General features: G+C 39.2%; 1 protein-coding gene across 3 annotated transcripts in view; it reads left to right on the top strand.

Moving 5' to 3' along the window:
• Positions 1-27,773, top strand: part of MDGA1 (MAM domain containing glycosylphosphatidylinositol anchor 1) — a 335,448-nt gene that overhangs the window by 73,225 nt on the left and 234,450 nt on the right. For all 3 annotated transcript variants that reach the window (XR_005557135.1, XM_039347052.1, XM_039347051.1), the window contains exon 2: positions 27,379-27,518. Coding sequence is in view for 2 of the 3 variants with exons in the window: in XM_039347052.1 (XP_039202986.1) it covers positions 27,379-27,518 (140 nt within the window). In the remaining variant the exon portion in view is untranslated. The remainder of the gene's footprint in view (positions 1-27,378; positions 27,519-27,773) is intronic.

The raw sequence follows: 27,773 nt of genomic DNA, 5'->3' as shown, positions 1-27,773 counted from the left end.
AGAGTAGCACATACTCAAATTTCTTTTAGAGTAGCACATACATCACCAATCCCTAAAATGGATAAACATTATTTATTTTTCATACCTGGAATCTTATTAGAAAAGCCTGCTTTGAATATACCAATTCACAAAATAGTCATTCCTTCTATCTCACACAGCACTGAGAATGAGCCTAACCTGCTGCCAAAATATTTTATGATACAAGAGCAGTGAAAAATTCTTTTCTGTAAATTGTCCTCACAAAGGTAATTACAAAATATCTGAGATAATGTCTGTTTCCATAGCACTAACATTATAAGCTCCTTTTCCTTATGCTTCTTGATTGGACCTTCAGCAGAGTTTTTAGGTTTTGAATTAGTATCATTGCATGAACCGGTTTTCTTTACACATTTGTGCAGCTTTCAACTTCTCATCTAACAAACATGCACTTTATGTGCATGTGCAATTTACTTGTATGATTTTCTAGTGTCTGCCTAACACAGGGATGCTTAACTAATGTCCGTTAGAATATCCTCTGGATCTTCTTCCTCCTGGCTTGTTTTCTTTGCTATGCAAAGAATTTATACTCCCACTCTTCAGTTTCAAAGGGTTTCTAGAGCAGTTCCCAGAAAAATGAGAACCAGATAACTCCATTTCCATACTTAAAATCTAAAAAATCCATGATACCAAAGGAAAGGAGATTAAAGGGGGAAAATTGAGACATGAGTCCTTTCTGTTTTATGAGAATTAATGGCATCCAACTATAATTTCTAACTGTGATGGAAATTGGTTGTTTAGACAGGCACAGATAACTCCTGGAGCAGGTTATCAAAATCCCTTGCAATGCAGTGGGTTTTGACAACCTCTTCAAAAGAGAGAAGCCCCCTCTCCAATGTTAAAAACAGCAAAAAATATAGTTGGCTATTTGTCACTGTCTACCTATTATTTTTCTTCTCTTTGTCCCAGGGCCATTTGTCCTGATGATTTATGTAAAATGGAATCAGTGTAGTTGGCAATTGCATACTTTGGCCTCATCCTAGTAATGGAATAGGAAATGGGATATCATCTGAGAAGGTTTTTGATGCAGAATCCATAGAGTGGCCTTTCATTTTCCCACAGAAAGGAGCCAATGCCGAGTTTAGCAAATGCTTTGCACAAGATCCAGTTCTACAAGCCGCGAATAAGTCTTCACCCAATGGAAGTAGATTGCTCGTTGCCCTGTTTGGATTCTGATCTACATTACTGCAGTTCATCCTCTACATTCCTACTCTGAAGCCAGTAGAAGAGCGGTTCTCAACCTGTGGGTCGCGACCCCATTTGGGGTCGAACGACCATTTCACGGGGGTCGCCAAACAAGGCTGTCCACCATTTTTCCCCCTTTTCTTTAGTTGTGCTACTCCCTCTTATTATATTGGCTTTTGAAAGCCAATAGAATAGACGCTATTCAAGAGACTCTATTCTATTGGTGTTCGAAAGCCAATAGAATCTATTGGCTTTCAAAAGCCAATAGAATAGACTCTCGTGAATAGAGTCTAATTCTATTGGTTTTCAAAAGCCAATAGGAATTGTCCAGGCTGTCTCTGCCCTTCTGAGCCCGCCAAAAGCCCCAGTCTGCAAACGGTGCTATAAGGCGAACTTTCTGGAAAACTTCTCTCCCTGCTGAGCAACTACTAAAAGTAAGTAAAAGAGGGCCAGCGGTGAGAGGTGGAAGGCCGGCGAGCGCAGGGAGGGTTTCTGGCATGCGTGGGGCCCGGTGGGTGCCTTATCTGCCTTGGGCTGGGCCAGCTGGTGGCCCAGCCAGTGGTCGGCCTGCACTGTCGCTGCCGCTTGCCGTGGCTGCCCAGGAGCGCCTGGACCTGCCTGCCGCCGCCCCGAACGGGCGGTGGCCAAGGTAAGGCTAGTGGGGCAGTGGCGGGCGCAGGGAGGATTGCTGGCGCGTGTGGGGCCCAGCGGGTGGCTTATCTGCCTTGGACTGGGCCAGCTGGTGGCCCAGCCAGTGGTCAGCCTGCGCCATCTCTGCCGCTTGCCAGCTATGCCTCGGCCGGTGCAGGGGGCAGCACCACGCATGTGCAGCACTCCCGGGCAGGGAAATACAGGTAGTCTTCGACTTACGACTGGTTGCGGGGTCGCGACATTAGGAAGGCTGAGAACCACTGCAGTAGAACTTGCTCTGAAGTAATTATATATTGTAGGGGTCTTCAAACTTGGCCCTTTTATGACTTGTGGATTTCAACTCCCAGAATTCCTCAGCCAGGCATGCTGATACATTGGATTTCAGCATTAGACAAATGCAGCTGACAAATGATGGAGGATTTTGTGGGATAACTTGCTTATTGTTCTTATGCTGAGGCCTTGTTTATTTATTTTTAGTGAAGTCTTGAAGGTTTGGTGGTTGGTCTGCCAGAGACAGCGTATGGCACTTCTCACTCTGCCTTTGTGTAACTTTTCTAACACAGAAGCCACAGCTGTTGCCCAATGGCATAATGTAAAATAGATCTCAACATCCCTCATTAATCAAAACACACAATGTACCTTGCGACTAATCCAGGTGACAGATGATTAGCAAATTGATATTTTCCTTCTCCTTTTGAAGGGATAAAGCATGTTTGTCTGGATTTGTCTTTCACTCCTCCATGGAATTGTGTAGCAATAAAGCAGCAGCTGAGATTCAAAGTGCTATGCTTTCAGAAGGATCAGACCCCAGATGTCTTTGTAGAAAAAGAGAACAATTGGTTGCACTAGAGTAGTAAAGGGAAGAGGTAAAATAAAACAAATGGTGCTTCTTGTGACCTTGGAAATTATTTGATCTCAAATATAGGTGGGAGAAGAAACAGAGTGGCAAAGCATGCAGGATTGACAGTGGCAGTAGAAATGTTTCCTTGCAAAGGATAACTAAAAGAAGCAAATGCTTTCCAGGTTTAACTAAAAGAAGGGGACAGACAGAATCCTTTTGATCCTCTTAACTGCTCTTGTTAAAAATCTGTTATAAGTTTTTTCTTCAACAACCAACAGCCAAAGGGCAAGTATGGCAATGACAAAGTGACATAACAAAAGAAGCAAATTTGGGGTTATTTTGTTCCTCATTTGAGGAGGAGGTAATTAGTGTTTTGTTTTATTAAAGGAGAAACAGATTCATTACATATAACAATGCATCAGGCCTTATTTACCTTACTTCTTATTTTTCAAAGAAACTCATAGAAAATCACATTGTTATTTCTTAAATTTCAATAATTACAAAAAAAGAAAATTTGGTAATCACATGTCCCCCATAGTTTTTTGTTCCTCATCTTACCATGCTCTTAATTTTTATTCATATATTGCATAAGTGATGTGTACTAGTTTACACTAAACCTGCCTTCAAAATTCTTCATTTCAAAGAATCTGCAAAGGATTTTTATTTCTATTTGCTGGAAAGTGAGCGGAATATTCCCTAAACAGTATGGACGGGTTGAGGATATTGGGAGAAAGTCTAATGCATGTGGCAGAGATCTATATATTTAAGGATACTGTCTAGATTTAATAGATACAGTATATCTTTGGAACATCTGAAGTGAATACATAATACTAAAGTATTATTGAAAATGGAAAATATGTTTGCAATATTAATTTAGTCTGATTAATATAGTCTGGATTCGTAGCTGACTGACTGGCCATACTCAATGTGTGGTCCTCAATGGAACTGCATCTACATGGAGGGAAGTGTGTAGTAGGGTGCCTCAGGGTTCTTCTCTGGGTGCTCTTCAACGTCTTTATCAATGATTTGGATGATGGAATACATAAGGAACTCATCAAATTTGCAGACAACACCAAGCTGGCAGGAATAGCCAGCACTCCAGAAGATAGGCTTAAGATACAGGAGGCTTAAACACTCCTTTGTGCAACTGGATTCTTGATTTTCTTACCAACAGGCCCCAATATGTGCGAGTTGGAACAAATACCTCTAATACCATTTTCTTGAACACAGATTCTTCTCAGGGCTGCATCTTAAGTCCGCTGTTCTTCACTGACTGTTGTGCTAGGTTTGCCACCAACCATATTGTGAAGTTTGCAGATGATACAACAGTAGTGGGCCTTATTCAGGATGACAAGGTAGAAGCTTACCACAAGGAGGTTGAGGGGTTGGTGAACTGGTATAAAGAAAACAGCCTAGTTTTAAATACCAGAAAAACCAAAGAGATCATTGTTGATTTCAGAAAAGGCAGGCACAGCCACACTTCTCTATGCATAAATGATTCACCTGTGGAGATGGTTACCAGTATCAAATTCCTGGGTGTGCAGCTAACAAGTAGGCTGGCTTGGTCGCTCAACAGTGAGAAACTGGTGAAGTGGGCACAGCAGTGCCTGCATTTTCTGTGTCGCATGAGAAAGGGACATCTTCTTTCTCCTATCCTTACCACTTTCTACAGGGGGACGATTGAAAGCATCCTGTCATATAGCATCACAGTCTGGTTTGGAAGCATCACTGCTTCAGACAGGAAGGCGGTGCAGAAAGTGGTGAGGATGGCCAAAAAGATCATTGGCAGTTCCCTCCCTCCCATCCAGGATATAGCACAGAAGCGTTGCTTGAGCAGGGTCCATAAGATTATCTGGGACACTACACATCCTCTTCACAACCTGTTTTCCCTGTTACCTTCTGGGAGGAGGCTTTGTGGTATCCGTAGCAGAACATCCAGATTCAGCCATAGTTTCATTCCATACAGCATTAACCTTGTGAACTCTCAAGCTTTCTCCTTCCGTTATATATTCAAGATGGACAGTATTTAATATATATTTGTTTTGTATATATAAGGGTATGGGTCTATACATATGTTGTACATAGTATGTTTTAGGTGTGTGTCATGTATGTCACTTTGAGAGTGGGCAACTAAATTTCATTTTTGATGTGTGCCGCAGTAAAAAAATGACAATAAAGGTTATCTTATCTTATCTTGACAAACCTAAACATTGAGCGCTAACTAACAAAATGAAGTTCAGTGGTGGAAAAAGTAAGGTTCTACATTTAGGCAAGAAAAACCAAATGCACAGGTATAGTATAGGGGGTATCTTGCTCAATAGTAGTAACTGCGAGAGGGATCTTGGAGTCCTAAGGGACAATCACTTAAATATGAGCCAGCAGTGTGCTGCAGCTGCCAAAAAGGCCAACACAATGCTAGACTGCATTAACAGAGAAATAGAATCAAGATCACGTGAAGTATTAATACCACTTTACAATGCCTTGGTAAGGCCACACTTGGAATACTGCATCCAATTTTGGTCACCACGATGTAAAAAAGATGTTGAGACTCTAGAAAGAGTACAGAGAAGAGCAACAAAGATGAATAGGGGACTGGAGGCTAAAGCGTGTAAGGAAAGGCTGCTGGAATTGGGTTTGTCTAGTTTAATGAAGAGAAAGACCAGGGGGGACATGATAGCAATGTTCCAATATCTCAGGGGCTGCCACAAAGAAGAGGGAGTCAAGCTATTTTCCAAAGCACCTGAAGACAGGACAAGAAGCAACGGGTGGAAACTAATCAAGGAGAGAAGCAACCTAGAACTAAGGAGAAATTTCCTGACAGTTAGAACAATTAACCAATGGAACAATCTGCCTCCAGAAGCAGTGAATGCTCCAACACTGGAAGTTTTTAAGAAGAGACTGGACAGCCATTTGTCCGAAATGGTATAGGGTTTCCTGCGTGAGCAGGGGGTTGGACTAGATGACCTCCACGGTCCCTTCCAACATCATCATCATCATCATTATTATTATTTCTTTATTCTTACACAATTTATAAAACGATGTCAAAGAACCAGCCTTGAAACAGAGGGAAAGGTTAACGAAGAATATATAGCAGATAATCTTATCTGATTTTAAAGTGAGAAAGGGTAGCACAGAGAAACTTAGGATAAATTGAGGGGTCACACTCATTGTACTATAGTGTCATCCTTGTATTATAGCATTGTTGATTCATCATTTTGAAAACAAGTGCATGTTGGCAAGGCATTTTGTGTATATTCCACGTCCATTATATTCTGTGATATGTTTATGTACAGCAAGCTAAATGAGTTTGATTTGGTGGGATGCTAATTCATAGAAACTACTATTAGAAGCCATTTGTTGGTTATTTCCTTTCAGAAAGATTAAAAATATCCTGGAGATTTAACACATTGTTCTGTGACTCAGGAATCAGTTCCAAGCAGAGATGTCAAATATTTAAGCTTCAGAAATTTACTATGACATACTGTAGTGAATCAAGAGGTTTTCCCTGTCAGGATGTTCAGATACCCTGAACTTGTTCAGCATATTCAGAAAAAGGAAATCAGAAACAAGACATTATATGTCTAAAATTGACCCAGCCTTGTTCACACTTAGTTGATAATTGTCAAATGGACATAACTATAACACAAACAAAAATAAAAAAGGGAGTTGTTGGGGAAAGTGACAGACATTTTTATGGGAACTTGCCAAAATCCCTATTAAGATCCAGTGAGAATAGGCCCCAAACTGTTAAATGTCAGATCCCAAGTCAGCCATCAATTTGAAGTGGTTAGGGAGAAGTAAGGTCAGGATTAATCTGTATGAACCAAAAGCTAGAAAGATCACAACTTCCACACTGTCCAAATCAGGCAAATCCAAAGGATTCCCAAAATATTTCAAAACTGAGGTAGGGGAAGGGCCAAGAAAACATTCTGAAAAATTGGAGGTACAAAGATAAACACCATATATTGTCAGCTGACCAATATAAGCCTTGATCATTTACATACTCTCTCCCATAATCTCTTTCTCTTCTTTTGTTGCTTTGTTTTGTTGTTTTAAGTATATTGATGGGCATGGAATTATCTTTCTCTTCAGCCATTAATACATAATTATCCGTGGTGGCACAGTGGTTAGGATGCAGTATTGCAGGCTAATTCTACTGACTGCCAGCAATTCAATTCTCACCAGCTCAAGGTTCACTCAGCCTTGCATCCTTCCAAGGTCGGTGAAATGAGGACCCAGATTGTTGGGGGCAATATGCTGACTTTTTAAACTACTTAGAGAGACTGTAAAGCACTGTGAAGCGATGTATAAGTCTAAGTGGTATAGCTATTGCTATAATCAATCCTTATTGTTCATGATGGATTAAATGGTTACTGATCATATGTTATTATTTCCATAATTGGCCTCAAGCTGGAGTAAATTTTCCACTGCAAAATCTTCATCGATATTGTCCTGGCTCTCCAGGCTGATTAAGAAAAAAGCTGATTATTTGTTTTTGTTTAAATCTTTGTGACACTAGCAACTTTCACCTTTGATAGGATAATGAATGTCACCAGTAGAGTAACGAAGGAAAACTCCTTAGAGATGCAGTCACCAGTCTGTGTTAGATGAAAATTAACTGTGTCTCATTGTGGCAATTAGAAAGGTTGCTGAATAAAATTGTCTTTTGTATACATCGTGCATCCTCTCTATTAGCCAGTGATCTTTGGAAGTCTAAGGTCAATACATTAGTTCAGGTAAAACTGAGAAAAATAATATGTGGAGGAACTTACATAAATAAGTTATATTGAACTACCACTCAACATCCAAGAAAATGGCACAAAGATTAGAATTTATATAGTTTGTTTGGAATCTTATAGGTTGCATTTTATAATTGCTACCGATTATGTGATCCATCCAAGTGCCAAAACTGGCCAGCAGATATCAGAAGATCCTGCATCACTTTGCAAACCTTTAAACTAGCATTTAGCCCTTCAGATGTATTAGGATTATGATTTCCAGAATCTTATCAGTAAAATGGAGAAAATTGATCATAGATCTTGCTTGATCAGAATTAATAATGGGAGAAACAGAATATTTTTCATTTTTTGTACTTTGTTGAAAGTAGTATTTAAGGTTGGAATGAAAGAGAAAGACATCTCCTAAAATTCTTCAAGACCTGCGGTGCTGATCTGCAAGAGCGGATATTTTCAGCAATTCTCTTTCCCTAACCCAGGATTCTGCAACCTTGACAACTTTAAGACTTGTGGACTTCAGCTCCCAGAATTCCTCAGCCAGCTTAAAGTTGTCAAGGTTGCAGACACCTGCTGTAGCCAACTCTTTGATTGGTTGATTAATCAGGATTTATCATCAGTAAAACAGTGCCTCCTATCAATAGCAGTTGGTTCTCCTTTTGCTGCAGTTCTTTCCAAATAGTAAAAATGGGAATGCCTTTCATAGCAACAATAATATTTCTCCTTCACATCATTGTTCTTTTGGATCAGCACTAGAGATGCAAGAGATAATAAAGTAAGAAATAATGAAGTAATAGAGGTGCAAGAAAAGTGATAATATCATTTTAATACTGCACTAATGAAGTCACACTAGCAATACTGCGTACAGCTCTGGTCAACACAATAAAAAAAAGCTGCTGAGACTCTAGAAAGCATTGCAGAGAAGAGCAACAAAGATGATAAAGGGTCTGGAGGCTAAATCCTATGATGAACAGTTGAGGGAGCTAGGCATGTCTAGCCTGTCGAACAGAAGTATTACAGTTGAGGGAGCTAGGCATGTCTAGCCTGTCGAACAGAAGTATTATATTAACTGTCTTCCAGTACTTGAAGGGCTGCCACAGAGAAGAGAGAATTGGATTAGCCTCCAAAGTACCAAAGGGCAGGGCAAAAAGTAATAAGTGGAAGCTTGTTAAAGAGAGAGCCAACCTAGAAGTAAGGAGACATTTTCTGGCTGTGAGAACAATTAATCAATAGAATAGCTTGCCTCTTGGAGTTGTGGGTACTCCATCACTGGAGGTATTCAAAAAATAGACTGGGCAACCATTTGACTGAGATGGTATACAAGGTCTCCTGCCTTGAGCAGGGACATGGACTAGAAGATCTCCAAAGTCCCTTCCAGCCCTATGATTCTATTTTCTAAGTAAGCAGCTGGTATGCCACAAGCTGTAATAATTCTGCTATTTCCTCTTTAACACTTAATATACTTTTGGGGATGGGAGTAAATAGCTGCTTTATATTGAACCACATAATCTTGCTTGGTACAAACTGTTCTGACTGGAAACAGTTCTTCAACACTGCAAGCTGAGAACATTCCACCATAGAGCCTTTTTAACCAGAAGTAACAAGTGATGGAACAAGTGACCTTGAAGATGTGCTCCACTTCTGAACTCCGACTATTTCTGAGTGATCTCTCCTCCTGAAAATACTCTCCTAAATTCTTGAATAATGTTCTAATCCCATCTTTCCCCTTGAAAACTCTTCTAACACTGCAGCAAGCAACATACAACCTTTTGTGACATGTTCAGAATATTACATGGCTAATGATGTTATTTAAATATTCAGCAATCATTCTAAGTAACAGCAAACAGCAGGTTTCTGCTCTTTAAAGTTTTTTAGCCTGCCCTCATACTATATAGCACTTTGTTTTGTCAGTTTCTTGGCATTGTTTTCAGGTGTTTGGCACTACCAAATATCATAGTGTAATTCAAACAAGATGGTTTGTGAAAATACAAGGCTGCCTTACATTAAAACCATCAGGCCATTAAAATATGCACTTTCCATATTGGGGTTGCAGGACATTTCATTCAACCATACAGGAGTCTTCCACAGCCCTGCTTGGCCTTGCTGACAATTGAACCTAGACCCTTTTCTGCCAATGTAGCATTCCTGGACTCTTCTGTGTGCTTTGGTGAAAGGAAGAAAGACTAAATTTTGTATTCAAAAAGGGGAAATCAAAAGTTCTTGTACAGCCGAATTCTTTTGGGAGCCTTGTCACCATGTATTCTGGGATATGATCCAGGAAACTTCACGGGCAGAAGCATCCCCATGTGCCACCTTAATCCAGGCAAACATAAGAACAGAATACAACCATCATAAATATTGAGAATGATTGTTAATGGAATGCTACCAGGTGATGATTTATTACTGTTCTGCCATGAGATAAAAAAAAAACATCCGAAAGCAGCCTAAAATAACAACTCGGGGAAAATAAACAGTGGGTTTTATAATTAAATGCCAGAAACTCCAGGCGCTCAGATTTACTTCTTTCTTGGTGCCAGGTGCAAAGCTTATATTGCTGGATGCTTCTTGCATCCAATCAGGAAAATAGGACAGCTGGCAGGTCTAGAGGACTTGAGCAGATGGTTCCTAGAAACCTGGTTGGTGAATTCACCCTCTTCTTCCGAGTAATCACCGCATGTATCCTCGCTGCAGGTCCTGCTGTATAGCCTTGTGCAGCATCAGTCTGTGAAGCTTTATGCTGCCTAGGTTACCTATCGCTATTGTTTCAAAAGCTTGCCAGATCATAGTAGGAATCCTGTTGAGACCTTACAATTGGAAAAGGAGAAGAAAAGATTGTCCTACCAGATGTTTGTTGGCACCAAGTAGATTCATCCATCCCAATCCTATGTTTTGTTGGTTTGTTTGTTTGGTGTTAGCATCTTTAAAAATGAGAGAGTATAGTGATGGTGCAACTGCATGGAAATCAATGGAGAAATTTGGTGAATGAACTCCTCCCCCATGCTTGCTCTCAAATCCATCATGTGAGTGAATAATATAGTTCTCTGTGGAGCATTAGATGAAATGGACAAGACAGGATGATGAAAATAAGAGAAAAGGTCCCAGTCTCTCTCTCTCTCTCTCTTTCTCTCTCTCTTTCTCTCTCTCTCTCTTTCTCTCTCTTTTTTTCTTCTCTCTCTCTCTTTCTTCTCTCTCAGCATTTCCTGCCCAGACATGTATGAAATATGGACTGGGGAGGAAAAGAAACTGCTTAAAGATTTCTATCGACATTGTATAACCCCAGCATTTTCTCATATTTTTGTGACTGGGATCAGTGACTGATTCCTAGATAGTCTTACACTCCATCATTTCTGTTGAGCCTAACATCTTGTTCCCAGTCAAATTTCTTAGAAAGCTCGTAAGGGCTGCCTTTTCTTTTTTGTCTCCTGCGTGCATGGCATTTGCAAGTCTTCTTTCACAAATTGGGAAGTAGGAAGAAAGGGAGAAGATGCAAATAATTCATCTACTTGGCATAAAGCAACCCAGACAGGGATGAGTCAGATTATTTTTCTCTGTCATTTTGTTACGGTTTCCTCATGATTTAAGTTCTGCTCTGAGCATTTGTTCCTTCTCAAATCAGAAGAACCTGAATGTTGAAAAAGCAGCAGCTCTTCATGTTTACATCTGATTGCCAGATATTTTTGGCAGAGTCTCTGAATTTCTCTTTAGTGCTGTTCCAGTGGGATCGTATAAGGTAAACAAGTGCTGTCTCTCAGATGTGACTATCAGACACGACTTGCAGGTTACTGCTCCAATGTTGGCAGAGGAGGTGTGAGTGATGTACAACTCTCTTTTCTGTTTGTACTTTCAGATAAAAATATAAATCTCGGCAGTAGAATGCATGCTTGACACAGTCGAAACTCTTTTGTAGGTTTTAATCCTTCAGGTTTTATCAGACTCCAAGTTTGCAAAATAAAACTTAAGGCTGCCAGGTTTACACACATGTCTGCTGCAATGGGTCTCCACTAAAGTGAAGTCCAACAGCCCCTCAGTGGAGGATAAATAAATCAAACTGAAAAAGGAGACACCTGGCCTTTCATACATGTGGCTGCAGTGCATGCATAAGATGTGCCTGATTACTGTACTTACCTGAATTTGCTCCTTGCCTGTCTCTGAACTTTTCTTCTGAGCCACGGAAAGTGTAAATTAGCTTGTGGCTAAGTTATCTTTCCTTATTTATAAACCATGACCCCAAAACATTCTTCTAGATGCCTCTACCATATGAAGAGAAGCAGGTGGTATAAAAGGGGGAATTTTCAGCATGGGCACCCAATTCTAGAAGGAAATCCCCAGAGATTTTCCACGCTCCTATATTTTTGCTTTCAGTTTTTGCTTTCAAATGATCGTTTGTCTTTTGTTCCAAGCTTTCTGGGTCCTTTTACTGCTTGTACGTTCTTGAACTTTTATTTTTGCTATTTTTATTGGCAACTGTAGTTTTTATTTATTTACATGGATTTATGTACTCTCTGATACCCAAGACTCTGGGTGATTTATTATAAAAGGAAAATATATATGTGAGACATGGGCTCAATAAAAATGGCTCGCCAAATGCCCTATAGTCATAGCCAGAATGCTAAAGATCAATCTTCAAATACCTGCTGAAATAAATCATTTTCATGGCTCTTCCAAAAGGAAATAGGAAGAAGGGCTTGTGCATTTCAAGTGATAGGGTGTTCCTTAGCAAATGAGCCATTAGAGAGAAGGATTGTCTTTGGTTCCATGTCCCTTTGATCTCATAGGTTCAGATTCATAGGCAACCTTGCTTGCCCTGGTATGCTAGGCAAATTCCACCTGGAAGAAATTGTCCTAATCTATTCTGGAACCAACCATGTAGTGTTGTATAGGTCAAAATGAACATTTTAAATTAGACTTGGAAATGTATAGTTAACCAACGCAATGACCAGCAAATTGCTAACCTAGTATAATGGCAGCTTTTATCCACTTACATCCTGGCCACTGCACTTGTAACAACTGCAGTTTCTAGGTAGTCCTTAGAACATGAGTCACTATCCCGGTGGCCACTCAGGCCACAAAATCCACAGCCATTCAGTCTTGCAATAGCTGCATCTTGTTATTCTCCATCCAGATTCTGACATCTTCCATGCGTCAGGATAATGCATAGCAATGCTTAGTTCTCCAAGGGTAGAGATATATAATTGGGTGTCATCAGCATACTAATGATGCTGCAACCCATGGCAATGGACGAGCTCACCCAGCAGCCTAATGTAAATGTTAAAGAGGAAAAGAGAGAGCAGCAAGTTCTATAGTAGTCCACACAGGTCAAGGGCGGGATCTCTCCTCCCTTTCATCATCACAGACTGGAATCAGCTCTGAAAGAAGGAGCCTTCATTGTTACCAAGTACTAATCTGGGACATACTTTTTGACTGCTGTTTTTTTTTTTTAACTGTTGGTAGTCAGTCCTAAAAGTCTGAAGCAATTCACTCCTTCAATATTTGTATTGTCAGTTCTAAGACTGCTTACTGTATCTGTTATCATTAGTTGGATCTTCTTTATATTTAATCTTAATCCTATTTTTCCATTATGCTCCTTGACTTTCATTATAAAGCTTCCAGATCACTTACATTTTCAGCTAGCAGAGGAATAACCATCAACAGAGCAAGATATTGATGTTTCTTCCTCCAATTTTAACAAAAGCTAATTTTCTTCCAATCCAGCCTGCTTCAATATATATTCAGCATGTAGGTTGAATAAATTAGGAGAGATTATACACCCTTACCTCATTCCTTTGATGATCAGGAGCCAGTCTGTTTTACCATGTTCTGTCGGTCTATGGATTTTTGTCTTATTTATAAGATTTGCATGAAAACAACAAAATGTTCTGAGATTCCTCTTTCCTTAAGGATATTCCATAGCTTGACCAGGTGCCACAATCACAGATTGAGCCTCCTTCAGGTCCCGTCGGCCAGACAATGTCAGCTGGCGGGCCCTTGGGGAAGGGCCTTTTCTGTCGTGGCTCCAACGTGGTGGAATCAACTTCCCCCCGAGATTCGAGCTACTCCCACCTTGCCGGCCTTCAAGAAAGCTATTAAAACTCTCCTATTTCGGCAGGCCTGGGGTTGATGTCCCCGGGGGGGGGGCGGGATTCGATTGGGACATGCTGTGTGAATGTATTCATTTTTAACTGTTATACTTGTTGTTTTAATTTTGTACACCGCCCTGAGTCCCTAGGGATTGGGTGGCATATAAATTTTACTAATAAATAAATAAGTCCAAATCATCCCTTTTTTTCTACCATGGTTCCAATCTCCATTCCTGCTACACTGGACATTAAAATACAGCACATGTCATGTGTACTTTGAGTCTAGGATTAGGGTATTATTTGTTCTTTAGTCACTGATTCTTGTTTTTTATTTTTCCCGTTGCAAACAAATTGTGCAAGAGATTGAATTGCACTGAGATTAATACCCAAAGTATCAGAAATCAGTTCACAGGTCACTGATAAATATTGGCATACAGAACGAAGCAGCTGCTAGATAGGTTGCAAGAGAATGAACACACTAGTTCAAGTTATGAGTAAGAGTAACATCTGCTCTAGAAACAGTAAGTGGAATCTTATAGGAAATGCTTTCAGTGAAAATAAAGTGTTCTTATTCAGCACATATTCAATACTGGTAGCTGTGAACCAAAAGTGGAGGGAGGTTATCCATGCCCCCTTTTTCATTCACAAACACCCAGCAGGCCACAATCAACCAGCATGTATTGCGATGTGTTTTCTATTCTGTGCCCATCTGTCTAGAGGTCTTGATATTTCCCTTGTGTTTACAAAAGAAGCCAGTTTAATGTAATGGTCAAGGAGCTGGAATAGGAATGGGGAAATACAGGGTTTGTCTGTCTGCCTGCTTATTTGTCTGTCTGTCTATCTATCTATCATCTATTTTTAAAAGACATACAAGAATAAAAAAAGGAAAAATAAAAAAATCAGATATAATTGTAATAGGTCACAGTAAGTGGACAGAGAGATTGCAAAAATTGTATAGTTGATGCTCAGTATATCACTGATAAAGTCTTATAGCAAAACCCATTGAGAAAAAAAGATTTAAAATTTATTTTATGATCTCTGAGTGGGAGATACTGGTTCTATTCCATCCCATCTGCGGAACAACTTTGGGCTGGCCAAGCCAACTAACCTCACAGGTGAAGAAAAATGCAGGAGGGCCTGGTACACATGCCATCTTCAGTTTCTGAATAAAAGCAGGATTTAAAGATAAGATTTGGGTTTGGCTAGTCTAAAGAAAAGAGGAAATAGGGTGACATGATAGCGGTATTCCAGTATTTGAGGGGCTGTCACAAAGAAGAGGGCATCAAATTATTCTCCAAAGGACCAGAGGGCACGACAAGAAACAATGGTTGGAAACTGACCAAAGAGAGAAGCAACCTGGAATTAAGGAGAAACTTCCTAATAGTGAGGACAATTAACCAGTGGAACAGCCTCCCCCCAGAAATTGTGGGTGCTTCATCATTGGAGGTTTTTAAGAATAGACTAGACTAGACAGTCACTTGTCTGAAATGGTATAGGCTCTCCTAGAAGACCTCCAAGGTCCATTCCAGCTCCTATTCTATTCTGTTCCATTGTACTCTATTCTACTCTACTCTACTCTACTCTACTCTACTCTACTCTACTCTACTCTTATCTAGTTAGCTAGTTTATCCACATATCATCTCTTCTTCCTCCTTCTCCCTCTCTCCTCCTCCTCCTTCCCTCCCTCCCTTCCTCCCTCTCTCTCCCTTTCTCTCTTTCTCTCTCTCTCTGATTTATAATAATAAGGATCTGCACTGGAGAATTAGTTCACTGGCTGCTACTAGCATACTAGCATAATAGCAACAACATGGAGTTCTTTAAATGTTGCTGAATTGCAATTTGCAGCATCTCTCACTGTTGCCCCTGTTTTACTGGGAACTGCAATTCAGGCACATGGTGACACGGATTCCTTTCCATTGTATATACTATAGTTGTAAATATTTGTCTTCAGTAGTGGTTTAAGAATTTGCTAGCTTGGATACTTGCCTTTTAAACCCAGAATGAAGTGGGAAAAAGGTAGCTTCCCTTAGCTCAGTGGTTCTCAACCTTTCTAATGCCGTGACCCCATAATACAGTTCCCCATGTTGTGGTGACCCCCAAGTGGGTGTGGCCACCAATAAGAGGGAGTAGGACAGCTAGGGAAAAGGGAAAAAAATGGCGGACAGTGTGGTTTGGCAACCCCCGTGAAATGGTCATTTGACCCCAAATGGGGTCCCGACCCACAGGTTGAGAACCACTGCCTTAGCTGGACTCTTGTCACAACAGCCAAAGTATTTTGTACTTGGCACTGTTTTGTGCTAATTCCTTCCTTAACTCTTAATCCCGAAACCTCCCACTCCCCCCCCCTTTTTTTTTAAAGGCAGACATTTTCCTGATTAGTTACACACTGTTGCATGTAGTTTGGACATTATGTTGAATTAAATAATCTTAATTATAGCTTAAAATAAACTGTTGGTTTTAATACTGGTGAAAAACAACTTTTTTCCCCGATGCTGCTTTTTATGAACGTGCCCATTCCTTTCAGTAGCAGAAATCCTATGAACATTATACATTATGGTAATAATAGGAATGTAGAGTGCCCTGCCTTGGGCATAAAGGTATTTTATACCTTTCAGTTTCCTTTTATTTTAATGTATATATACATCAAGCAAAGGGCTCATTAGAAAGCTCGCTGTAGAGGTCAAGTACATGTAAAGGCCAAACATATCCAAGATATGCTGAGTTTCCAGGAAAGCTGAGACATACTGGGAGAATTTGAACAATAAATGCTTTTATTGCCCTTTAAAAGCTACACCTCTACTTAATTGTAATATGGGTTTTTCTTAATAATATTTTTAATCCATCCTTCCTTCCTTCTTTCCCTCCCTCCCTCCCTCTTTCTTTCTTTCTTTCTTTCTTTTTCTTTCTTTCTTTCTTCTTTCCCTTTTGAAAGTCAGAAACATAAGCTGCTCCAAAAGAATATAAAATGTTTGCTACTTAGCAAATGCTGTTCTGCCAATTACCATGCCAATGTTTTGGGTAACATCATAAAGTTGGAAGAGTCCCAAGTCCCATTTCTGCTCAGTGCAGGAATCCAAATCCCTGAAAGATATCAGTCAAGCCACCACTTAAATATATCCAGCTAAGGAGAACCCACCTACTTATGTAGTATATTTGAGGATCAAACTGTTCTTGATTACTAAGAAAGTTTCTCTAATGTTCATTAGGAACCTGCCTTCCTAAACTTAAATCCATTAGATTGGATGGCTCAGGATGGCTGCCTAATCTTCATGGGGGTAGGAGGAATAGTTAAAGTTGCGTAATGGAGTAAAATAAAATAGAGTATGAATAAAATTTGTTTTAAAAAGTAACAATAAAAGATAAAGCTACAGATTGTTCTGTTAGCTCATCAGTACCCTCTCCCCTCCCAAATCCATTATTTTTTGTCCTGCCCTCTGGAAAAATAACACTTCTTGAACTTCTGTGTGATATCCTTTCAGGAATTTGAAGAGATAAGGGTGTTATCACATTATGGCTCAGACTTTTTTTTCTCAAGGTTAAACTTGAAAAATTCATTTAATCTCGCTTGAAAAATTCTCATTGTCCTTGTTTGTCCTTGTTGCCCTTCTCAGATGTTCTGTGTCCATGATGAGATGGTATCTGTTCCTTATAGTATCATTTGTCCCTAAACAAATTAGCAAGACGAAATAATTGCTAATGGGTTTGGATATTGTTCTGTCACATCTCTAATCCTTGCTTCTGGCAAACAATTGCTTTTTGGGATGATAGGTCCAGTCAATTCATATTCATTTTAATTCATAATTTAGTTATGAGTTAGAAGTTATTTCTGTTTGATTTCTTGCAGGGTGCAGCCACATCCCCTCCATTGTTCAAAGATCTATTGTCTCTTCTTGCTCTTCCTCCCCACTCCCACCCTGTGAAACACCAAGCCTGTTTTTGTTTTGTTTTTTCTGTAAAGGCCAGAGATTTATTTCTAAGTATCTCTTCTTATTGACCCTCTCATTTGCTGGGATAATTCCTTTGTTTGTTTGTTTGTCTGTCTTCCTTTTAGGGTGCCTGTGTCTATCAGCTCCTTTATGTGGTCTGATCAATCTCCATCCTGTTTCATTAGACAAACCGTAGCCACTTATTCCAATTCTGGGACTATATATTTTCATGCAGGGACATTGTAAAGCAGTGCAGGTCACAATAGCAGAGTCTGTTTCATTTGTCTTCATTTTTTTCTAAAGACATCACCAACAAAAGGTTTTTCTGTCCTCTTATTTTCTCCTCAGGTTCAAAAGCTGGCTGTACACATACATAGATCCCTCCAGATACCCCACCAAACTACACAGGGGAGTTTTGTGTGTTCTTTGTTTCTTTTGTTCCCCTTGCACTGGCTGAAAATTCATTTCTGGATTTAACTAAAAGTCCTAATTGTAATGTTTTAAATCCTAAACCATTTTATCTGAATTCTCAGGCTTTATCTATTCAGGATTATAATGTCCCATCAAATGACCAATAATCTTGGACATGGGAGATATCTATTAATGTCATCTGGCCCACTGTAGCCAGTTCTTTGCCCTGATACAATAAATAAATAAAATGTAATTAACTACTGCACAAACCAGAAAAGCAGCCATGTAAGAGCAGTGCAGAATAATTATATGCCATCAAGTTTTTTTTCCTTCAAAAAAGGGGGAAAAAACAGACCCAGGAAACTACAGACCAATCAGCCTAACATCAATATCTGGGAAGATACTGGAAAAGATAATCAAAAACTGATCTGTGAACATCTAGAAACAAATAAAGTTATTACTAGAAGTCAGTATGGGTTGTTAAAAAAAAGATCATGTCAAACCAATCTTATTTCATTCTTTGACAAAGTGACTAAATTAGCAGATCAATGAAAGGCTGTGGACATAGTATACTTAGACTTCAGTAAGGCATTCAACAAAATATACCACAGTTTACTCCTTGGGTAAGCTAGAAAAAGGCGGGATAGATAGCATAACCACCAGATGTATTTGTAGCTGGCTGACTACTCAAGTAGTAGTCCTTAATGGTACTACATCTACATGGAGGGAAGAAAGCAGTGGGGTACCACAAGGTTCCGTCTTAGGCCCAGGACTCTTCAATATCTTCATGAATGACTTAGAAGAGGGAATAGAAGGGGAATTTACTAAATTTGCAGATGATACTAAGCTGGAGAAATAGCCAACACCCTAAATGATAGGCTCAAGGTCCAGATGGATCTCGATAGACTTGAACACTGGCCCTTATCTAACAAAATGAAATTCAACATAGAGAAAAGTAAAGGCTTACACTTAGGCAAGAAAAACCAAAAGTACCTGGCTTAATAATGGACTATTGATTAAATATGAGCCAGCAGTGGCCAAAAAAAGCCAATGCAATCCTAAATTGCATTAACAGAGGGATTCAATCAAAATTATTTGAGGTACTAGTACCCACTATAAAGCCCTTGCAAGGCCACACCTAGAATACTGCATCCAGTTTTGGTCACCACACTATAAAAAAGATGTTGAGACTCTAGAAAGAGTGCAGAGAAAAGTCAGAGCTAGATGATTAGGGGCCTGGGGCTAAAAATTATGAAGAATGGTTGCAAGAACTGGACATGACTAGTGTAGTGAAGAGAAGGACCAGGGATAACATGATAGCAGTGTTCCAATATCTGAGGGCTATCACAGAAAGGAGAGGGACAACCTATTTTCCAAAGCACCCAAAAGCCAGAAAAAGAAAAATGTATGAAAACTGATCAAGGAGACATTTAATCTAGAAATAAGAAATTTTCAACCAATGGAACACCTTCCTTTCAGAAGTTGTGGCTTTCAAGAAGAGACTAAAGAGCTACTTATGAAAAATGATTAAGGGTCTCCTGCTTGAGCAGACGGTTGGACTAGATGACCTACAAGATCCCTTCCAACTCTGTTATTCTGTAATTCTGTAAGTTGGTTTTGAATCCTAGCAATCACATAGATAGATTTCTTCAGGATGAATAAGAGCAATATAGACATCTATAAATACAGCAATAAATGCTTGTAAATATGTCCAGGGTTTAGATACCTAAACTATGAAACTCCCTTCTGGGACATAAGAGACTTCCTGAACTCATGTCCCAAAGCAAAAATTAAGGAATAGAAGGATTTGCTTGCTCTCTGTGTGGATGTAACTCCATGAAAATAGTGCTTTGTATACAAATGGTTATATTAAATACAAATAACTTGACTGAGTATGTTTACACAATTAGATCAATTTCTATGTGATTATTGTGTTTAACTGTGTCTTGCATTTTTATTTAGCTTGGGTAATGTGCAGAGCATTGTCAGGGTACATTATAATTGAAATATAATTGTTGATAGGGTTTGTGGAGAACTTCTGAAAGCAGCCGTTATTGCTGCATTTTTCGTAATGATTGTTTTCCTTTTGATTGTGATGCTTTAAGGACACATATGGCTCTTATGTTATGTTCTCATATGTAATCTTCGGAACTTTTCCCAATGTATATAGTATATTCATAAGGCACTACAGACCTACAGAGATACGTCTTTCCTCTTTAAATATCCATATAGTGCTTAGAAACCTTTAGGTATTGTATAAATACTGCAGTTGTAATAGTAATAATAGGAATGTTCTGTTTGAGAAACTGAGTTACTCTGACTATACATACCCCAGAGGAGGAACAAATCATCAAGGGATTGGACTCAGTTGTGTGCCCTCTGGTGACAAAAAGTGCTTTGATCCTAGAGGAGATTCTCCAGAGCAGGAGAGGTAAATTTCCTCTTCTCTCTATGCTGCCCTACGGAGGATTAGCGAGGCTCTTTGGAATAACATAGTACAGGGGGAGTTGCAAAAGGAAGAAAGGGGATTTTCTCAGATTTCTCCCATTCCCTTAATGAACTCTTTAGTAAAATAAATGGATGCAATGGAAACACGGATTTGAATAGGAGCCATAGCAATAGGAGAAAACAAACAAACTAAGCAAGATCAATAAGTAGCTAGAAGTTAACCTGAGCAGCAGGCTCCTGTTTTTACAAGGGTAAAGAAATGAACTCTCCACATCAAATTGCTCCCAGAGACATTAGAGCAACTTAACAAGAGCTTAACTTCTTCTACAAGGCTAAGGAGATTTGGTGAAGTAAGACTGAGAGGATTGGAGGTATGTCATAAAAAGTCTGAGGAGAAATAGGATAAGTAGTGAGGCTTAGATTTTTAGGCAGAACCCGAATTCAGGAAATTCACTTACTGAAAGGTGTGTATTTGATTTAGAATGAAGCCAATGTAAATTACCATTCTGATTAAGCACAAAGGGAGGGGAATTAACCCAAAGGTTTTTTGCTAATATAGCCAGTAACTCAGAGGTGGGTGGAGTGACCCAGCAACCAGCTTTCAGTGATTTTTTTTTGGGGGGGGGTAATATTTTTATATAATATGTACCTACAAATCTGTTTTTCACCACTACCATAATCTGAGAGAGAGATTCTTCATAGTGGTTCATTTCTGGAACTATATTGTCAATCAAAGCAGAGACAATTTAACCAGGAATCCAGATGGATTAATTTGACCAAGCACACATTTCAAAATTGAAAAAGATAAGATCAAGTTGTACATTAATAATTTGCAAGTATGGATCACCTTAAGCTATAGTTTAGTTGGTGACATTTACTTGTGAGTAGGTTGTGTAGTATTCATAAAACAGGGCTTAGCATGACAGAATCCACTCCTACCTTAACACTGAATAAATATTGAAAAATACCAGATTCATATCATAAATCGCTGCACATAAATAGCCCTTCACATAAATAGTTTCAACGATCTTGACTGGAAAGTGAAAAAGACTGTAACAGTAACCTTGCTGATTCAGGTATAACCCATCTTACTCCAGCATTTTGTTTCTTGTAGTGGTCAACTAGATGCCCCTGGGTTGCTTGACAATACGAGATAGAGATGTATCTCTTTGCCCCTTGTCACCATGATACCACCTGGCCTTAATGAAACACTGGACCTCCAAGATTGATAGCTCTTGTCTATGGAGTTTCTCAGTCATCCAGATCATGGTTGCAACTTTGCGATATTGATAGCCCTTGTTTAGACCTGTCCTCCATAATTTTATCCAAACTCTTCTTAAAGCTATCCAAATTAATGACTATCAACATGATTTGTTGTAGTTAATTTCATAGGTTAAATTATGTGCTGCGTAATATGTTTTCCCCATTGGTGATAGCGAGCTTGTATGCTTCAACAGTGTGCTCACAGTCAGCTATTTAGTAATGCAGTCATGAAATGGAGGGTAAAGCTTGGATGTTATGGCAAAGGAATTTATTCTCTGTGTCCTTGTTCCTTTTTCTTGCAATCTTCCTTGCACAAGCTCTAAATCCCCTTTTTAGGTTTATATAAATGTTTCATCCTTCTAATACTGGCATGCTTAATAAACATTAATCCCTTGTCCACCTGGGAAGGGCAGGCCTCCCATCTGCTCAGCTCTGCCTGCAGAGCTTTGTGCTGTGCCTTGGGTGTATTTATTTGTTAATGACAGCTGAGGTTCTTATGAGCAAAACAGCAGGAGGCCTGCAGATGTTGAAGGTAGAACAAGGAGGGTCTGAGATGAACTTCTGTGCATTTGTTGTGAAGGCATTCTAAGAATCTATTAATCCATAATTGTTTGGGTAATGCTTGTGGAAATAGACAACAATAAATCACCAGTCAGTTGAAAAGAGGGAAGAGGGAGAGAGAAGGAGGCAGAAGAACTGCTATGCCCTTTTATTACATTACTATCTCTTTAAAAAAGTTAACTAATTGTTAATGTGCCTATCATTCTACCATCTGAGTGAAAATGGGGGTATTTTCAAATATCTGCCTGTGAAGAATCTAGGTTTTCTTTTTTTTAAAGGAACAGCCGGAGAGCCATAACAGATATATGATGAGCAGTTGCCACAGGTTTTAGGGAAGGCTATGTGGATTGTGCAAAGGGAAGGGTTATGGCCTTTGCCCCAAAGAGGGAAAGCAATGCTGGTGATCACTAGAAACTCTTTAAGCTCACTGACCCACACGGTATGCCTTTCTATTTATCCATGTGGGTGAAATGATTTTGCTGAAAGATAGACAGCAATATAAATGGTTTAAATAAAGAAAGACAGATAACATGCCCAGGTATACTGTAGTTCTGAACACGCAGCAACAGCTGGGGAGGAGGGTGAAAAGTGGGGTCACAGGCCATTTCTTGTTGAAGGATGTGGACTAGGAAAAGAAGTAGTGCTAGAAGTGAACTAAGACTGTGCAGATGGATTTGTGTGGATTTGGGAGAGGTTGTGGGAAGGAAGTGGGGAAGATGAAGAGAGGTAATATAGCCAAGATGGGAAACTGTGGGAAATAAATATTTCAGAAACACTCTGCTATAATTAATAAGTCTGCTTGTGACCTTACTATTTTCAAGATTATGCTTTTAGCTCAGACTACCATTAAATAGGACAGGGGTCTTCAAACTTGGCCTTTTTATGACTTGTGGACTTCAACTCCCAGAATTCCTCAGCCAGGGTTTTTCCCCTGAAATCCATGTGGTTTTTGCTTGGTTGGTGTGAGTCTTGACAGGATTTATCAATAATAGGTCATTTTTTTAAGATGAAGATTTCTGGTATGAGATGGGCTACACCTAAGAAGAATATGGTTGGAAAGCACCTTGTGCACATGTGGAAGAGGAGAAAGAACCCCAAGACAGTAGTGTGATGCCATGTGCCAGGACAAGACTAGGAGAATTATGCAAGATACACCATAAATAATGGCAGGAATAATCCAAGGCACCTGATCCAAGAATTCCAGAATCTCTATAAAGATTCAGAATATCAGGTGGAAAGAGGAAGAATTAGAAGTCACAATGCAGGAAGTCAAATATGATATAGTGGGCATTATTGAAACTTGGTAGGATGAAAGGAAAAATGAAAGGATATAACTTAATCAAAAGGCCAGACAAAAGGGCAGAAAGAGAAGAACATGATATGATGCAGGAATCTGACATTCCCAAATTCCCTGAAGCAGACATTCTCTTTAACCCAGTGTTTCTCAACCTTGACAATTTTAAGGCATGTGGACTTCAACTCCCAGAGTTCCACAGCCAGCATTGCTGGCTGTGGAATTCTGGGAGTTGAAGTCCACATGCCTTAAAATTGTCAAGGTTGAGAAACACTGCTTTAACCCAATTAGTAGCTGCAGAGTGTGAGGAGCCCCTGAGCCACACTGGCCTACTCCTCCCTGCAAATCTACCACAGGAGCTGAGGTACAAAGGCCTTCAGGGAGGAAGAAAGCCATTGGGGGAGGGAGGCAAGCAGGCATCCCCTTTTGCCTGCAACCTTCTGATTTTAAACTCTTCCCTACAGCAGCTTTCTGCTGCTTCAAGGAGAAAGGAGGCAACATCCAGACAGTAAAACAAAACTGGCATAACTCGGGGTCTTCATCCACTCAGTAGCCATTAACTGAGATGCAATGGGAACAGAGAGTAAAGATGAGAATAAACAAGACTATGGTGTCTTTCAGCAATCGTCATGGTCTTATGATTATATGACATATATAAATTTAATCTGCTGGAGAACTGGGACTCATATTTTTTAGTTTCCATAACCTTTACCCGCTCTTCATCCCAAATTGTATTCATTCTTGTAAATACGGAGCTAGAAATACATTGAAAAAGAGGTGTAAGGCGCTGTTTTAACTTAGATTTCCCAGTTAACTCGTCAATGTACTCATAAGAACTGCCTTTTTGGAGAAACAGCTTGAAATAAGGAGGAAAGTGGACATGCACAGCAAAAACAGAGTTATATGTGACTTTGTGCATATTACGCATGCTTCTCATAATCCAGAGAAAATTCAGCTGCTTTGAAGAAATCTGGAAAGGTGTTAGGTTGGTAACCATGTGTATCCCAAAGTGCCTTTTTGAGTTTGAATCTGCACCCCAAAGCAATTTTTTCCTTTGAATTTGAAGTCTTACACACAGTCTCTCTTGCACGTAGATTATTAGATATTGTAATCATTCTGTGAATGCAAATATAAGTTGAATGAATGAATTACAGGTACTCCTCGACTTACAACCACAATTGAGCCCAAAATTTATGTTGCTAAGTGAGACATTTGTTAATTTTGCCCCATTTTACAATCTTTTTTGCCATAGTTGTTAAGCGACTCACTGCAGTTGTTAAGTTAGTGACATGGTTGTTAAGTGAATCTGGCTTCCCCATTGACTTTGCTTGTCAGAAGGCCGCAAAAAATCAATCACATGACCCCCCAGGACACTGCAACTGTCATAAAGATGAGTCAGTTGCTAAGCATCTGAATTTTATTCACATGACTGTGGGGATGCTGCAACAATCAAAGTGTGAAAAATGGTCATAAGCCACTTTTTTCAGTGCTGTTGTAACTTTTAATGGTCACTAAATGAACTGTTGTAAGTTGAGGACTACCTGTATATGCTCAGGAAGGGATAGTTTGTCACCAGCTATTTCATGCATGGCTTTAGGAGCCGAAGAGCATGGAAAGGCCCAGCTTCAGGATAAACATCAAAATAAACAATAAAGGTTAGGGCAGGCCAACACATAGGCAAAGTATGGAGTAGGCAGGGGGAAAGGAGGGTGTTGCCTTCTGTTCATTCAGGGCAATACATCAGCTAAGTTGGTATTCTAATGCCCTGATGTTATTCACACTTCTGATTTAGTTTATAAGAGATCTGCTCCACTAGACTGCAATTATCTTAAATGATCCAAATATCTGAATTCATCTGTATATTATTAATATCAATGTGACCTTATGTAACAGGTTTAAGCTTCTTGATAATCTCTGAACAGTTTAGATAGGTGGGACTGTGATTGCTTTATTTTCTTATTTAGAATATGACTCTCCTAAGATGTTTGTTCTAGTTCTGAATTCATTTGTTACCAAAATGCTAGATTTAGAAAACAAACAGTGCCAGTGGCCATTTAGAATGGGATGTAGATAGAAAACAGATTTCTCCTACCAATTCGGAGCGATCCCAACAGTCTGGATTTCAACTGTCACAATTCCTCCATTTGGGGTACGAGAATTTAAGTCCAATATGCCAGTTTGGAAAAGTAGATATTGATGGATCTTTTAGCTCCAGTTTTTCTTCAGTTTCTTATGTTAACAATATTAGGTTATTTTCATCCTATTTCTACATAAAAATAAAGAAGTTGGCACAAAAATGGTATACATATTTTCATTTCTCTCTCTCTCTCTCTCTCTCTCTCCCTCCCTCCCTCCCTCCCTCCCTCCCTCCCTCTCTCTAATTCTACAACTAAATGCATCCTATATGCATTTTAGCATTATAAAATGTGAAGATCTGCAAACATTAAAGGATTTTCAATGTCAATTTACCTGTTGGTTCAGAACATACAAATTAGGTATGTGGGCAAAAGAAGTACACTTTCCACCCTTAAATGTGGATGAGAATATTTAAAAAAAAACCACCTTCCAAAATTATTGATATCTGATTTAAATCAGCAGTGTAGAATCCCTATCATAAACAATTGTGAATATAGGTGCTTGTGTTATTTCATCCCTTGAAGAAAAATAGGTCCAGCATTTTTGAAATACCACATGTTGCATGCTCTTACCTTAGATAGGAGTGAAATATTTAAAGATTGATTTCTGCTTTGAAAAAAAGAGTTTTCTATGGTTACTGAACTTTCTGCCCTGGTACATCTGAATGATTCTCTCTCTTTCATCATAGGTAGGTAGGTAGGTAGGTAGGTAGGTAGGTAGGTAGGTAGGTAGATAGATAGATAGATAGATAGATAGATAGATAGATAGATAGATAGATAGATAGATAGATAGATAGATAGATAGATAGATAGAAAGATAGATGATACTGTGCGGCTCTCAATAATTTAATTTGTTTTTGTTTGGTGGATCTCTGTTTAAAAAAGGAATTGATTGTCCTGACTAATTATTTTTTTAATGATGGTTTTGTTTTATTTTTGTACCACTGGAAATGTAAAATAAAAATTATTTTAATTAAATATATATGAATAAAATATGCATGACCTTTTCTTATCTTCCTTTTTATTTGATGTCTATGGAGATTCTTAGTCATCCAGATAATCATTGTCCCAAAGGTGCTTTTTCAAAAAGCAATTGGACTTTCTTTGTTTTTCCTTGAAGATATTTCACTTCTCAACCAAGAAGCTTTTTCAGTTCTTCTTCTTCAGAACTGAAGAAGCTTCCTAGAAGAGAAGCAAAATGTCTTCAAGGAAAAACAAAGGAACCAGTCGTCTTTTGAAAAAAACACCTTTGGGATTCCTTTTTGTTTCCATGCTTGTTCTGCTTTTTACTCTGTGGCCATGGAATTGATAATCGTTGCATAATAATCTGTCTTGTCTTCAACCTAGTCAAAATCATTTCCTAATCTAAATCAATCTCCTGAAAACAACAATCTGACCCAAATTATACAAGTTCAGAAGTGCAATATTTGTGGATCTTGGGAAATTAATGGCTTGGCATGCAGAAGCAGTTTATAGTTTGATGCTATGTGTTTTTTAATGAATAAAAATGTAACCATGTGATCATTTGATTTGCACTACCTCATACGTATACAGTAGTTCTAGCCATTGCTCTTTTTCTGGAAAATGGCATAGCCTTTATGATACATAATCTAGAGACCTTAGTGGTATTTGAAGCTGCCATCCTGTAGTGGCTTCTTAAGGGCAAGCTTCATTGAACACAGTGGGATTTACTTTGGAGTAGCTTTGAGATAGCGCTGCAGATAGCTGCAAGAACAACTGGAATATGAGACAGCTGCAGTAGATAGACACAAACTCCTCAGATATTTGCTTCTCAAGTTTTCTCTTTTTCTCCATAGCTCCTGCCCAGGCCCAGATCATCCATGCTGGGCAGGCATGTGTTGTAAAGGAAGATAACATCAGTGAACGAGTGTACACTATTCGGGAAGGGGACATCCTTGTTCTGCAGTGTTTGGTTACAGGGCACCCACGGCCACAGGTAAGCTTTCTCTTCTTATCATCAGAAATGTTGCTTGGCCAGTATTCTCAGATATTGTCCGCTGTATCAGTATTCTTCTTCCTTCTTCATCATTTTTTAAGATTTTATTCTGCTTGACTCTGAGCTACCCTGGGAGGCTCTCAGTAACCAAACAAAGATATTATAGTAAAACATTTAAAATAAAGGGGGGAAAAGATCGCAAGTGCAATAAAGGGAGAGGATCTCATTCTTCCTCTCTGAAGGCTCACGTTTTTC

This window comes from Crotalus tigris, unplaced genomic scaffold, assembly GCF_016545835.1.
Source record: "Crotalus tigris isolate CLP2741 ecotype Arizona unplaced genomic scaffold, ASM1654583v1 scf7180000018048.2368360, whole genome shotgun sequence".
Classification (NCBI taxonomy): domain Eukaryota; kingdom Metazoa; phylum Chordata; class Lepidosauria; order Squamata; family Viperidae; genus Crotalus; species Crotalus tigris.
Note: the sequence above shows the minus strand (reverse complement) of the source record. Positions and strands in the feature narration are given on the sequence as shown.